The 13,105-nt window shown below is 53.4% G+C and overlaps 1 protein-coding gene across 1 annotated transcript; it reads right to left on the reverse strand.

Moving 5' to 3' along the window:
• Positions 1-7,086: 7,086 nt before the first annotated feature.
• On the reverse strand, positions 7,087-8,022 carry LOC309684846 (olfactory receptor 14J1-like; the record flags this gene model as incomplete). Its single annotated transcript, XM_082500693.1, has 1 exon — positions 7,087-8,022. The coding sequence occupies one exon, from the start codon at positions 8,020-8,022 to the stop codon at positions 7,087-7,089; it is 936 nt and encodes a 311-aa protein (XP_082356819.1).
• Between the last annotated feature and the right edge of the window lie 5,083 nt (positions 8,023-13,105).

Raw genomic sequence — 13,105 nt, forward strand, 5'->3', positions numbered from 1 at the left:
AAGGCCATCAACGTTGAACGTTTGCTGATAGCGGCCAACCAGTTCAACATCATGGGCATTGTCAGACTGTGCTGCGAGTTCTTAAAGTCCCAGCTGTGCTTGGAGAACTGCGTCGGCATCTGGAGATTCACCGAGTATTACTACTGCCTTTATTATTGACTTTATTATTGACCTGCGGGAAGCAGCCCAGGCGTTCATCCCCCATCACTTGGAAAGGGTGACCAGGGTGTCGAGAGAGTTTCTGGAGCTCTCCGTCAATGAGCTCCAGCGCGTACTGCAGAAGGAGCAGCTCCGTGGGAAAGAAGAGGACATGTTCAAGGCTGTTCTGCAATGGATGGCTCACAACCCGCAGAACAGGAGGCAGCAGGTTGCAGTCTTGCTGGGCAAGGAAGAGTGGAAGGGGGGACAGAGGGCATTTATTTAAAGCAAAAATGTCTACGTTATTCTTAGCTTAGAAAAAATAAACTCAGCATTTTTGACAGTAAGGACTTTGCTTGAAACTTTTGAAATCCTGCCTTCACAAGGGTATAAATTTGTAGTTCATATTCACTGTACATACACGCCACTCACCCAAATCCCATTGCTTGTTAGCACGTGCATGGTTTCCGAAGGCACACACACTGACACTGACACTATGGAAATGATCAGGTATGTGTTGTCTATGAGTGCCCAGGCCACAGTTGTGTGAGGCATTGCACAAGCATCGGAAATCCTTGCCCAAAAGAGTTTGCAAACCACCCGTTCCTTTCGACTGGGCTCGAAAAGGGGACCATCTTGCATAGGGGAGGATGGCACATTGCTCTCATGTGCTTGAGGCAGTCGTATTCGAGTCATGGTTTCAGTCAGAGTCCTTCCTGAACGATCATTGCCTGGGAGGACAGCACCATAAAGGCAGTCAAGTGCCTTCTGGGCCACCCCTGGGGACAATTCTCGGCCTTCGAGGATAACATCATGAAAACTTTCCAACTGCCCATGCTGTCCCAGGAGAGAGACTGGGACACAAAGTATGGAATTACACGAGTGATTCTCTGTTCACGAGCACGAGTGGTCCCAGTCAAATTGGGACACCCCAAATGCAGTTTCACACATGGTTCTTATACCTTTAGAGCACTCAGGTACAACACAATTTGAGTGATCGCTACTTAACACGTACACACAGGCTGCTGTTTGGCAAAGCAACAATCATGCTGTGGCATCATCATCCACCTGCTGCTCTCCTAATGGAGACGTCCCTGGAGTCGGTCTTGCTGCAGTTCCTTATCTCTGATGCCAGATCAGGGGAGGGTTTCACAGGGGTGTCAGAGGGGCTGGGAGGCTGGCGTCATCCGGGCAGTGCTGGAGTATCCTTTCTTCTTCAGGCTGGGGGCTGTCTTCTCCTCCCGACAATGAGCTGGGTCCTGTAGTCATGCTGACTGAACCATGGCTATGCAGTACGCAATAGAAATGCTGTATATCTTAAGAAAGTTCATACAGTTTCGTACTCTAAAAAGTAATTGTTACAATAGTTCGGGAATGAGATTTTCCTAACAGTCCCTCCTTTTCCTTTCACCGTCAGGGTCACACTATACTCTTCATTATTTAAGTTGTAAGTCAAGTTCATAAGGTAATACACACCCATCTAATTAGAAAGCAAAACAAGAGAGTGAATACAACAACCCAAATCCTTTCAGTTCACAGTCCTGTTCCTAAGTCTGGGAGCCAAGAGGTTAGCCACCCAAAGAGATTTAGGGGAGATCCCTGCCCTATTTTGTGTAATATTTTTAAATGAGTCTTTCTCTTGTTTCTCTCAGTTTTGTTTTTCTGGTCTTGACTGACATAAAAACCCCAGCAGCTCTTATTCAAGAACGCACCTACTGTGTCCTCTACTTCTAAAAGGTGCTCTAGAGCTAAGCCATTCTATATTACCATTTTTGATAATAATTTGATTTCTTCCTCTAAGGCTGTCATACTGCCTGCCCTCATTAATGGCTTTTTCCAATTCTCTTGGCACATTCACAGTAGCCCTTTCTAGTTTTGCGGTCCTTCGCTGTGGGATAAAATCTGATATAGACAGGTGGAACTCAGTGCCACATTATCAAAGGCATTTATGAAAGGCAGGTCCTGCTTGACTAACCTGATCTCCTTCTACAACGTGGTCACGCGCTCAGTGGATGAGGGAAAGACTGTGAATGTTGTCTATCTGGACTTTAGAAAAGCCTTTGACACTGTTTCCCACAGCATTCTCCTGGAGAAACTGGCTGCTCATGGCTCGGATGGGCACACGCTTTGCTGGGTAAAAAACTGTCTGGAAGGCCGTGCCCAGAGAGTGGTGGTAAACGGAGTTAATTGCAGTTGGCGGGCGGTCAGGAGTGGTGTCCCCCAGGGCTCAGTGCTGGGTCCAGTCCTGTTTAACCTCTTTATCAATGATCGGGATGAGGGGATGGAGTGCTCCCTCAGTCAGTTTGCGGATGACACCAAGCTGGGTGGGAGTGTTGATCTGCCTGAGGGTAGGGAGGCTCTGCAGAGGGATTCGGACAGACTGGACCCCTGGGCCAAGGCAGACTGTAGGAGTTTCAATGAGGCCAAGTGCTGCGTCTCACACTTTGGCCACAACAACCCCCGCCAATGCTACAGGCTTGGGGAGGAGTGTCTGGAAAGCTGCTCACAGAGAGGGACCTCTGTTGTTGGTTGATAGCAGCTGAACATGAGCCAGCAGTGTGCCCAGGTGGCCAAGAAGCCCACCGGCATCGTGGCCTGTATCAGGACTAGTGTAGCCAGTAGGACCAGGGATGTGATTTTCCCCCTGTACTGGGCACTGGGGAGGCCGCATCTTGAGTACTGTGTTCACTTTCGGCCCCCTCACCACAAAAAGGACATTGAGGCACCAGAGAGTGTCCAGAGAAGGGCAACGAAATGGGTGAGGGGTCTGGAGCACATGTCTTATGAGGAGCGGCTGAGGGAACTGCGGTGGTTTAGCCTGGAGAAAAAGAGGCTGATTGGAGACCTTATCGCTCTCTAAACATATCTGAAAGGAGGTTGCAGAGAGGTGGGTGTCGACGTGTTCTGTCAGGTAACGGGTGTTAGAACAAGAAGAAATGGTTCAAGTTGAGCCAAGGGAAGTTTTGACTGGGTATTAGGAAGAATTTCTTTACTGAAAGGGTCATCAGGCATTGGAATGCGTTACCCAGGGCAGTGGTGGAGTCCCCATCCCTGCAGGTGTTTAAGGGTCATGTAGTTATTGTGCTGAGGGACATAGTTTAGTGGTGGGCTTGTCTGTGTTAGGGTAATGATTGGACTATGTGATCTTACAGGTCTTCTCCAATCTAGGAAATTCCGTGATAGTGCGATTCTGTGATGATGGCGCTGGGACAACTTCCCTGGGGTGTCCAGTGAGCACAGGCACAGCCCAGACCCTGCTCTGCTGGTCCCTCATGTCCCTTGTAGGAGCCCGGCTGTGCCAGGACACTGCTATGTGCCCCCACCCTGCACATTCCCACACTTCAGCTCTTCCCTGGGGTTCTCTTCTCTAGGGCACTTGCCAGCCCTGCCAGCCCAGACCCTCCCTGAATCTGGCCACCTCCTGCCCTCTCCCAGCACAGACCAGCAGAGCAGCCCCATTGGGACTGGTCCCACAGCAGGACACAGAGGCCAGTGAGAATTTCCACCCATCCGGCATGATGAGGAGATCTCTGCCCCAGGCAGCTTGCAGCCCCACCTGCCAAACGTCCTTCCCAGGATGGCATGAGAGAATTGGCCCAGGGCACCCTCAGGAAGGTCCTTTGGCCCCACGGACAGGGCAGCCTGCCCCGAGCTGCCCCACTGCAGCAAAGGGTTCCTCTTGCCATGGCTGCCCTGCACGCACGCGGTGCCCTGCTCTTCTCCCGCCACAGCCCATCTCCCCTCAGAGCCTCTTCCCGAGAGAGCTCATCCATGCTGGCCTGGCCATCCGTTCCTGGACCCCTCCCCAGGCGTTCCACAGCCCCCGAGCTGGTGGTGCAGCTCTGCAGAGCCGGGGGCTGTGGTGCCCAGGGCCATGCTGGTCAGGCTGGGAGGCAGACCCAGCTTGGGTGGCTCCTGCCCCCTCCACCTCAGCACACAGACGTGGCCCCTGCACCTCCAGAGAAGTTCTCGGAGAAAGGATCTCAGACAAACAAGTCAGTGCAGGGCCCTTCAGTTTTTTAAAAACAAAGAGAGAACAGTTTCTTATTTACACAAAGTCTGTGGCTCCCACAACACAGACAGATCCTGACATAGCAATAGGATAAAGGATGATTCTTCACTTTTATTGACAGCATTAACAAACCCCAGAAAAGCTAAAAAACAAACAAAGGAAAGGAAAAAAAGTACTAAAGACAATCTGGGCCTCTAATGAGTTACATCATGTGTGATATGCAGAAGATGGGCAGTTCATTGCTGCTTCTGACAAGATACCAGTCATCAGTTTCCACAGGGCATCCTTGAGTTCCTGGTTCCTCATGCTGTAGATGAGAGGGGTCACTGCTGGAGTCACCACTGAGTACAGAAATGACACCAACAGGTCCAGAGATGGGGAGGAAATGGAGGGGGGCTTCAGGTAGGCAAACATGGCAGTGCTGATAAACAGGGAGATCACAACCAGGTGAGGGATGCCAGTGGAAAAGGCTTTGTGCCATCCCTGGTCCGAGGGGATCCTCAGCACAGCCCTCAAGATCTGCACATAGGAAAAGAGAATGAAAGCAAAAGCCCTGAATGCTAGTAAGACACTAAGCACCAGAAGCCCAACTTCCCTGAGGTAGTCTGAATGTGAGCAGGAGAGCTTGAGGATGTGGGGGATTTCACAGAAGAACTGGTGCAGGGCATTGCCCTGGCAGAGGGGGAGTGAAAATGTATTGGCCGTGTGCAGCACAGCATTGAGAAACCCACTGCCCCAGGCAGCTGCTGCCATGCGGACACAAGCTCTGCTGCCCAGGAGGGTCCCATAGTGCAGGGCAACGTAGCGGTCATAGGCCATGATGGTGAGAAGAGAAAACTCTGCTGAAATGAAAAAGACAAACAGCAAGGCCCGTGTAGCACGTCCTGCATAAGAGATGACGCTGGTGTCCCAGAGGGAATTGGCCATGACTTTGGGGAGAGTGGTGGAGATGGAGCCCAGGTCAAGAACAGAGAGGCTGATGAGGAAGAAGTACATGGGGGTACCAAGAAGACCGAGTGGATAAGGTCCTCTATAGACAGATTGGAGTAGGCTCACATTCACAAGCCCTGGTCCTCAGAGGGAACTTCAGCCACCCTGATAGCTGTTGGAAGGAAAGCAGAGCAGAGCACAGGCAATCCAGGAGGTACCTGGAACGCATCCTTCTCCAAGTGACAGAGGAGCCAATGAGAAGAGGTGCCATGCTGGACGTTGTCCTGACCAACAAAGAGGGTCTGGTGGGGAATGTCATGGTCAAGGGCAGCCTTGGCTGCAGTGACCTTGAGGTGGCAGATTCTGAGATCTTTAAGGTAGCCAGGAGGGCACACAGTAAACTCTGGATTTCAGGAGATCAGACTTTGGCCTCTTCAGGGATCTCTTCCCTGGAAGGAAGAGAGGCCCAAGAGAGTTGGCTAATCTCCAAGGGCTACCTCTGCCAAGCTCAGGAGCGATACATCCCAGCAAAGAGGAAGTCAGGCAAAGACGCCAGGAGGCCTGCGTTGATGACCAAGCAGCTCCTGGTCAATCTCAAATAAACAAAGGAAGCCTACAGAGGGTGGAAGCAAGGACAGGTATCCTGGGAGGAATTGTCCGAGCAGCCAGGGATCAGGTTAGGAAAGCTAAAGCCCAGGTAGAGGTGAATCTGGCCAGGAGCATGAGGGGCAACAAGAAAGCCTTCTATAGGTATGTGGGTGACAAAAGGAAGACTAGGGAACACGTGGGCCCACTCGGGAAGGAACTGGGAGACCTGGTCACCCGGGACATGGAGAAGGCTGAGGTCCTCAACAACTTCTTTGCCTCAGTCTTCCCTGGAAAGGGCTCTAACACTGCCCTTGTCCTCTCCCAGGAACTTCTCAGCACTCCCCAGCCCCTGCCCAGCTCTGCCCACCTCCCCTGCCCTCTCCCCAGGACAGCCCAGCCCAGCAGCCCAGTCTGGGCTGGCCCCACAGCACTGCCCGCTGCAGGCTGATGCAGAGCTCTGGGCACTCACCGCACAGCCCCAGCTCCTCCCAAGGGCACAGCAGCTCCTGGAGGGCAGACAAGGAGGTCAGCCTGCCCATCAGCCCCGGGGCTCGTGCTGGTGCTCAGGGAATGAGGAAAAAGAGGCTGGTCACTCTCTGCCTCTCCGGAATTCATACTGTGCCTCATTCCAAGCCCTGACTGAATTTGCCCCCTTGTCTCCCCAGTCAGCCCCATGCCCCAGGACAGCACAGCAGACCTGGCCCTGGGGTTCCCTCAGGCACCTCCTGTGTCTCCCCACTCTCCCCTCCCTGTGCCTGATGAGGCCCTGCTGACTCCCTCGGCACTGCAGCGTCCTTGTGCGTGGACACATTGATTCAGTGCTTTATATTAGTGGATTTCAACTTTGAGGGTGTTTCACCTTCAGAGTCTCCATCCGTTCCATCCCAAGGGCAAGTGTTGAGTCCCTAATCCCGCCTCTCTTCCCGCCTAAGACATACATTTCCAGAACGTCCAGTATATGCCATCAGTCCTGTCATACATGAAGAAGACTGAGGAGATAATGGGAGCTCATGGATCGTCTCCCCTGCCATTGGGCACCAAGAAGAGCGCTTTTAAATCCAGAATATTTGGTGCAGTGGAAACCAATAGTACCATCAGCTTAGCTCCAGAAACATTGAAACCACAAGAAGAGACTCATTAAAATATTGATTCCTTGAACGTGTTCTTGGAAGGAACTTTGGATGAACAGCCCATCTTTCAGGCACTGCACTTGGGAGCTGCCCTTTTATTGAAGAGCTGTTATCTGTCAGGCCACACCTGACACAGTGTTGTGCAAGGGTCAGACACAGTAGGATCAAGCCTCAAGACAAGCAGCGTAAACTCAGAAAATTATCTATAAGTAGGATTATCACAAGAGAAAAAAGCATAATCACAGCCTAAGATAAGCCCTGGGCAATGTGCAGAGAAGGGGTGGCAGGTTATTGTCGGTGAAACAGCGTCCATTGGGCCTGTTTCCGCAGGGCATCCTTGAGCTCCTGGTTCCTCATGCTGTAGATGAGGGGGTTCACTGCTGGAGGCACCACCGAGTACAACACTGCCACCACTGGGTCCAGAGATGGGGAGGAGATGGAGGGGGGCTTCAGGTGGGCAAACACTCCAGTGCTGATAAAGAGGGAGACCACAGCCAGGTGAGGGACACACGTGGAAAAGGCTTTGTGCCGTCCCTGCTCAGAGGGGATCCTCAGCACCGCCCTCAGGATCTGCACATAGGACACCACAATGAAAACAAAACATCCCAATGCTAAACAGATACTAACTAGAAGAAGCCCAACTTCCCTGAGGTAGGAGTGTGAGCAGGAGAGCTTGAGGATGTGGGGGATTTCACAGAAGAACTGGTGCAGGGCATTGCCCTGGCAGAGGGGCAGTGAAAATGTATTGGCCGTGTGCAGGAGAGAATTGAGGAACCCACTGCCCCAGGCAGCTGCTGCCATGCGGACACAAGCTCTGCTGCCCAGGAGGGTCCCGTAGTGCAGGGGTTGGCAGATGGCAATGTAGCGGTCATAGGCCATGACGGTGAGAAGGCAATACTCCCCTACAATCAAGAAGACAAAGAAAAAGAGCTGGACAACACATCCCCAGTAGGAGATGGTCCTGGTGTTCCAGAGGGAATTGGCCATGGCTTTGGGGAGAGTGGTGGAGATGGAGCCCATGTCTATGAGGGAGAGGTTGAGGAGGAAGAAGTACATGGGGGTGTGGAGGCGGTGGTTGCAGGCGATGGCGGTGACGATGAGGCCGTTTCCCAGGAGGGCAGCCAGGTAGATGCCCAGGAAGAGCCCAAAGTGCAAGAGCTGCAGCTCCCGTGTGTCTGCAAACTCCATGAGGAGGAAGTGGGTGCTGGAGCTGCTGTTGGACATTTGCTGCCTCTGGGCAGGGGCACCTGTCCAAGGAGGGAAACAGAGTAAGTCAATGCAGACTTCTGTAAAAAAAATGAAAGCCATTTCCCGTAGGCTCTCTTTGCATTGCCCACGGCCCCACAGGTCAGAGGAAAGCTGGGACACTGGTTCCCATGGACACACCGGCAGGAGTGGAAGAAGATCAGTGTGGGACTCTGCAGCTGAAATTCCCATCCCAGGGAGGCTGACAGCAATAAAAAGGCAACTTTAAAGGAGACACGTGGAGAAACCCGGAGAAATGCCATGAGGGTCTGACTGGGAGAGGCATGGGGAGAGGCAGCCGGGCACTCAGGTCAGCATTACCCTCACCCTGCTGGGCACGCCACCGCCCAGACACTGATCATGCAGGGCAGGTGCCCTCAGCCCCACCGCTGGGCAGCAGCAATGGGGCACGTGGCAGGAGGGATGCCCTTCGCCTCTCCTGCTGCTCTGCCGAGCACAGAGTCGACTCCCACCCCAGAGCCCATGGCCGTGAGGGCTGAGGGCTGTGCTGGATGGCTCAGGGAAGGCATCTGCACTGCAGGGGTGGCTGGAGGTGCCCCTATCTCCCCTGCAGCAGGGCTTCCAGGAGCAGTCTCCCTCCTTCCCTGCCCGTCTCCACTGCCTGGAGCTCTCCCTGCCAGCAGCTCTTTCCCTGCCCCCACGTCTCTTCCCTGCCAGTGCTCACAGACCCCATGGCAGCCCCCGTGTGCCCAGCTCTGCCCTGCAGCCTCTGCGTGTGTGCAGGGGCTAAAGAGCAGGTGCCACAGACCCTGGTGAGACTGGAAAGCGGATGCTGGTGCTGTCTGTAGCCCCCAGAGCTGGAAACCGAAGACACGGACTCCAGAAAGCTCCTTATCTCTACAGGGATCCCTCCTTTGACCTTTCTTTTAATGTCCCATTGTACATCTGCCACTGCCCACCCAGCCAACCAAGATGGGAAACATCAAAAGACAGACCCTCTACTGTTCAGGGAACTCAAACATGAAATGTGCCCTCAGGAATGCCCAGAGGTGATCTGGAGGTGTAAACAGTCCTGACCCACACATATCCCTCTAAAAAACAGAATGACCCTTCCCCACCAGGGGTTGCTACTCCCACCCACAGCTTCTCCCCACAGTGCCGTGGGAGCTCCCCGGGCAGGCGGAGAGCTGACCCTGGCAGGCGGCAGAGTCCCTGCCCTGCACACAGCCCCCAGAGTGCAGAGACCCTGCTGGCAAGGACAGCCCTGCCCACCCCTGCCTGCACACCCACTTTCACAGCCCTTCAACAGTTCGTGGGAGAAGGCAGCTGTCATGCCCTGTGCCTCTGATGGTGAAGGCAGGGAAGTCTCAATCTAGAGAATGTCCTCTTCTTCCGCAGCAGAGAAGTTGTGAGCGTCCTCCTGAAAGATCCCACGGGCTGTGGGAGGTGCCAGCTTTTGGAGATCTCTCCAGCTACTGCAGCTGCTCTGCTTTGGGAAGAGTTCTCCCCCCACTCGCCCTCAGCATCCTCCCTCTCCAGACTGCCTTCAACCTCTCTCTGCCTCCCTGCTCTGCCCTCGCTGCCTGCAGGCAGTGCCCTCAGCCCTGCTGCGCTGTGCAGAGGAGCTGCTCCTGGGCAGAGCTGTCTCTCTGCAGCGCTGCCCGCTTGCCAGGAGCTCCCTCCGTCCCAGCAGCCCGGCCCAGCTCAGCAGCAGAGGACCCGCTGGGCCTTTCTCTGCCTCCTTCCCGCACTGCCGCAATCCCTCGAGGTGTCCCTGCGCCTCCAGGGCTGACAGCTCCTCCAAGGCAGCGGGGTCTCCCCTGGGGAGCAGAGTTTGAAGTAGAATGAAGTCATTACTGACTGTCCCTTTCTGAACCCTGGATGGACTGATCCCTGTGGTGGGAATTGCTCTGCCAGGTTGTACGGACCTACAGGAGGTGTCCGTGTTCCCCTCTGGAAACCCCCATTCCTGTCCCATTGCCAGGCAGGGCACGGAGGCAGTGACATGCCAGGGATCATTTCCACCAGTGCAGGGCAGGGATTGAGCCAAGTCAATGAGGCATCTCAGCTCTTAGCAGTGTTCCTGAGGCTGGAGGGACATTCATCTTCCCCGGTGCACCCCACAGAACCACTGGAGGGAGGATTCCTCTTGCCTCAGCTGAGCTGCCCTAAATCAGTGTGAGCTCCTTCTCTGAGCTGCCCTGTGAGTAATGGAGACAGAGGCCAGGAGGGAGCTTTTCCAATGCAAACACCTGGTGGCATTTGAGGTGCTAGAGGTGGTTCAGGACATGTACAGAGAACTGCAAGCTCTAATGGAGCACTTTTGAGAGACAGGGCAGCATCCGTGGGCACTGGTGGGGAATCCCTTTGGCCAACAGAAATCATAGAAGATCACAGAATCACAGGATCACAGAATCACAGAACGGTACGGGTTGGAAGGAACCCTTGGAGATTGTCTAGTGCAACCCCCTTGCGAAAGCAGGGTCCCCTACAGCAGGCTGGACAGCAATGCAGCCAGGCGGCTTTTGAATATCTCCAGAGAAGGAGACTCCACAGCCTCTCTGGACAGCCTCTTCCAGATCTTTGGTGCCCTCAAAGTAAAGACGTTTTTCCTTGTGTTCAGATGGAATATCCTGTGTTCCAGTTGGTGCCCGTTTCCCCTTGTCTTGTTGCTGGGCAGCACAGAAAAGAGTCTGGCCCCATCCTCTTGACACCCGTCCTTTAGAAACTGATAAGCATTGAGGAGATCCCCTCTCAGCCTTCTCTTCTCCAGGCTATACGTACCCACCTCTCTCAGCTGATTCTCATAAGAGAGGTGCTCCAGTCCCCTGAACATCTTTGTAGCCCTCTACTGGACTCTTTCCAGTGGTTCCCTGTGTTTCTTGAACTGGACACAGTACTCCAGATGTGGCATCACCAGGGAATAGCAGAGGGGAAAGATGACCTCCCTCCACCTGCTGCCCGCGCTCTTTTGTAATGCACCCCAGGAGACCATAGGCCTTCTTGGCCACCAGGGCACATTGCTGGCTTATGGTCAACTTATTGTCCACCAGGACTCCCAGGTCCCTCTTAGCAAAGCTGCTCTGCAGCAGGTGAACCCCCAAACTTTACTGGTGCATGGCATTTTTCCTCCCAGGGTGCAGGACCCTACACTTGCCCTCGTTGAACTTCATTATGTTCCTCTCCACCCAGCTCTCCAGCCTTTCCAGGTCTCACTGACCGGCCTGCCGTTTCCTGGGTCCTCCTTCCTGCCCTTTTTGAAGACTGGCGTGACTTTGGCTTTCCTCCAGTCGTCAGGCACCTCTCCTGTCCCTCGTGGCCATTCAAAGATGATGGAGACCACCTTTGCAATAACATCTGCCAGGTCCCTCAACACCCCTGGGTTCATCCCATCAGGGCGGTGGGTGTCAAGTTTGCCTAAATGATCTCTAACCCGATCTTCCTCGACCAAGCGAAAGTCTTCATTTTCTCAGATTCTTTCTCTTCACTCCAGAGTCTGGGATTGCTGAGGGCCGGCCTTACCAGTAAAGACTGAAGCAAAGAAGGTATCAGTAATTCTGCCTTCTCTGCATCCTCCGTCACCAGGGCACCCACCTCATTCAGTAGCAGGCCCACATTTTCCCTGGTCTGCCTTTTACTACTGATGTACTTGGAGAAGCCCTTCTTATTGTCCTTGACATCCCTGGCCAGGTTTAATTCCAAGTGGGCTTCAGCCTTCCTCGTTGCATCCCTACATACTCTTGCAATGTTTATATACTCCTCCCAAGTGGCCAGTCCCTTTTTCCACATTCTGTAAACTTCCCTCTCGCACCTGAGTTTTTCCAGAAGGTCCTTGCTTGTCCATGCAGATTTCCTGTCTCCTCTGCCTGATTTATTACTCATAGGCATGCACTGATATTGAGCTTGGAGGAAGTGGAGCTTTTCTATTAATCAGCTCTCCTGCACCCCCCTTCCTGCCAAAGCCTTTGCCCATGGGATTCCTCCAAGTATGTCTTTGAAGAGGCCAAAGTCAGCCCTCCTGATGTCCAGGCTTGTAATTCTACTTTTTGCCCTGCTTCTTCCACGCAGGATCCAGAACTCCACCATCTCATGGTCACTGCAGCCAAGGCTACCCCCAGCCTTCACATCCCCAACTAGTCCTCCTTTATTTGTCAGTAATACGTCCAGCAGCGCACCTCTCCTCGTTGGTTTCCCCACCAACTGTGTCAGAAAGTTCTCATCAATGCTCTGCAGAAACCTCCGGGACTGTGTGTGCCTGGCTGTGTTGTTTCCAGCAAATATCGGGGTGGCTGAGGTCCCCCGTGAGAACCAGGGCCTGTGACCATGAGGCTATTTCCAGCTGTCTGTAGAAGGCCTCATCAACTTCCTCTTCCTGATCTGGTGGTCTGTAGTAAACACCCACAGCAGTGTCTCCCACATCGCCTGTCCCTTAATTCTTAACGATAAGCTCTCAACACGTTCTTCATCCAGCTGCAGGCAGAGCTCAAGACATTCCAGTTGCTCTGTCCCGTAGAAAGAAACTCCACCACCTCACCCCGCTGGCCTATCATTCCGAAAAAGTACATAACCGTGTCTGACAGCATTCCAGTCCTGCGAGCTATCCCACCATGTCTCTGTAATTGCAATGAGACCATGGCCCTGTGGCCATCATCCCCTCTGGAAGGGTTTTGTGGAAAGGAAGGCTGGGACACTGTGTCAGGGTTTTCACTGAAGGAAGTATTGACCCAGAAGCCTCATCATTTTACTGCTGTCCTTTAGTCCTTGTGCCCAATACACGTTGTTCAGACACATGTCCTTCAACACATGTCCTCCCAGAAATGGAGGAAATTATGCCAAAGAAAAAAGAAGTCATTATCGGGGGATTTGTTGGGAAACAGCACAGGATGGGCTCAAAGATGTCTCCCTTAACTTGTCAATGTCTTCTCTTTCAGCAGTGCGCCATGCCCAGAGTAGCTGTTCAATAGCAGCTCCATCACCCAGGTACTCCTTCTGGCATGTGCAAACACTCGGGAGCTGCAGCTCTTGACCTTCGGGCTCTTCCTGGGCATCTACCTGGCTGCCCTCCTGGGAGATGACCTCATCATCACCGCCATCACCTGCG

The sequence above is a fragment of the Vanellus vanellus genome (genome assembly GCF_965231255.1).
Source record: "Vanellus vanellus genome assembly, contig: HAP1_SCAFFOLD_343, whole genome shotgun sequence".
NCBI classification, from domain to species: domain Eukaryota; kingdom Metazoa; phylum Chordata; class Aves; order Charadriiformes; family Charadriidae; genus Vanellus; species Vanellus vanellus.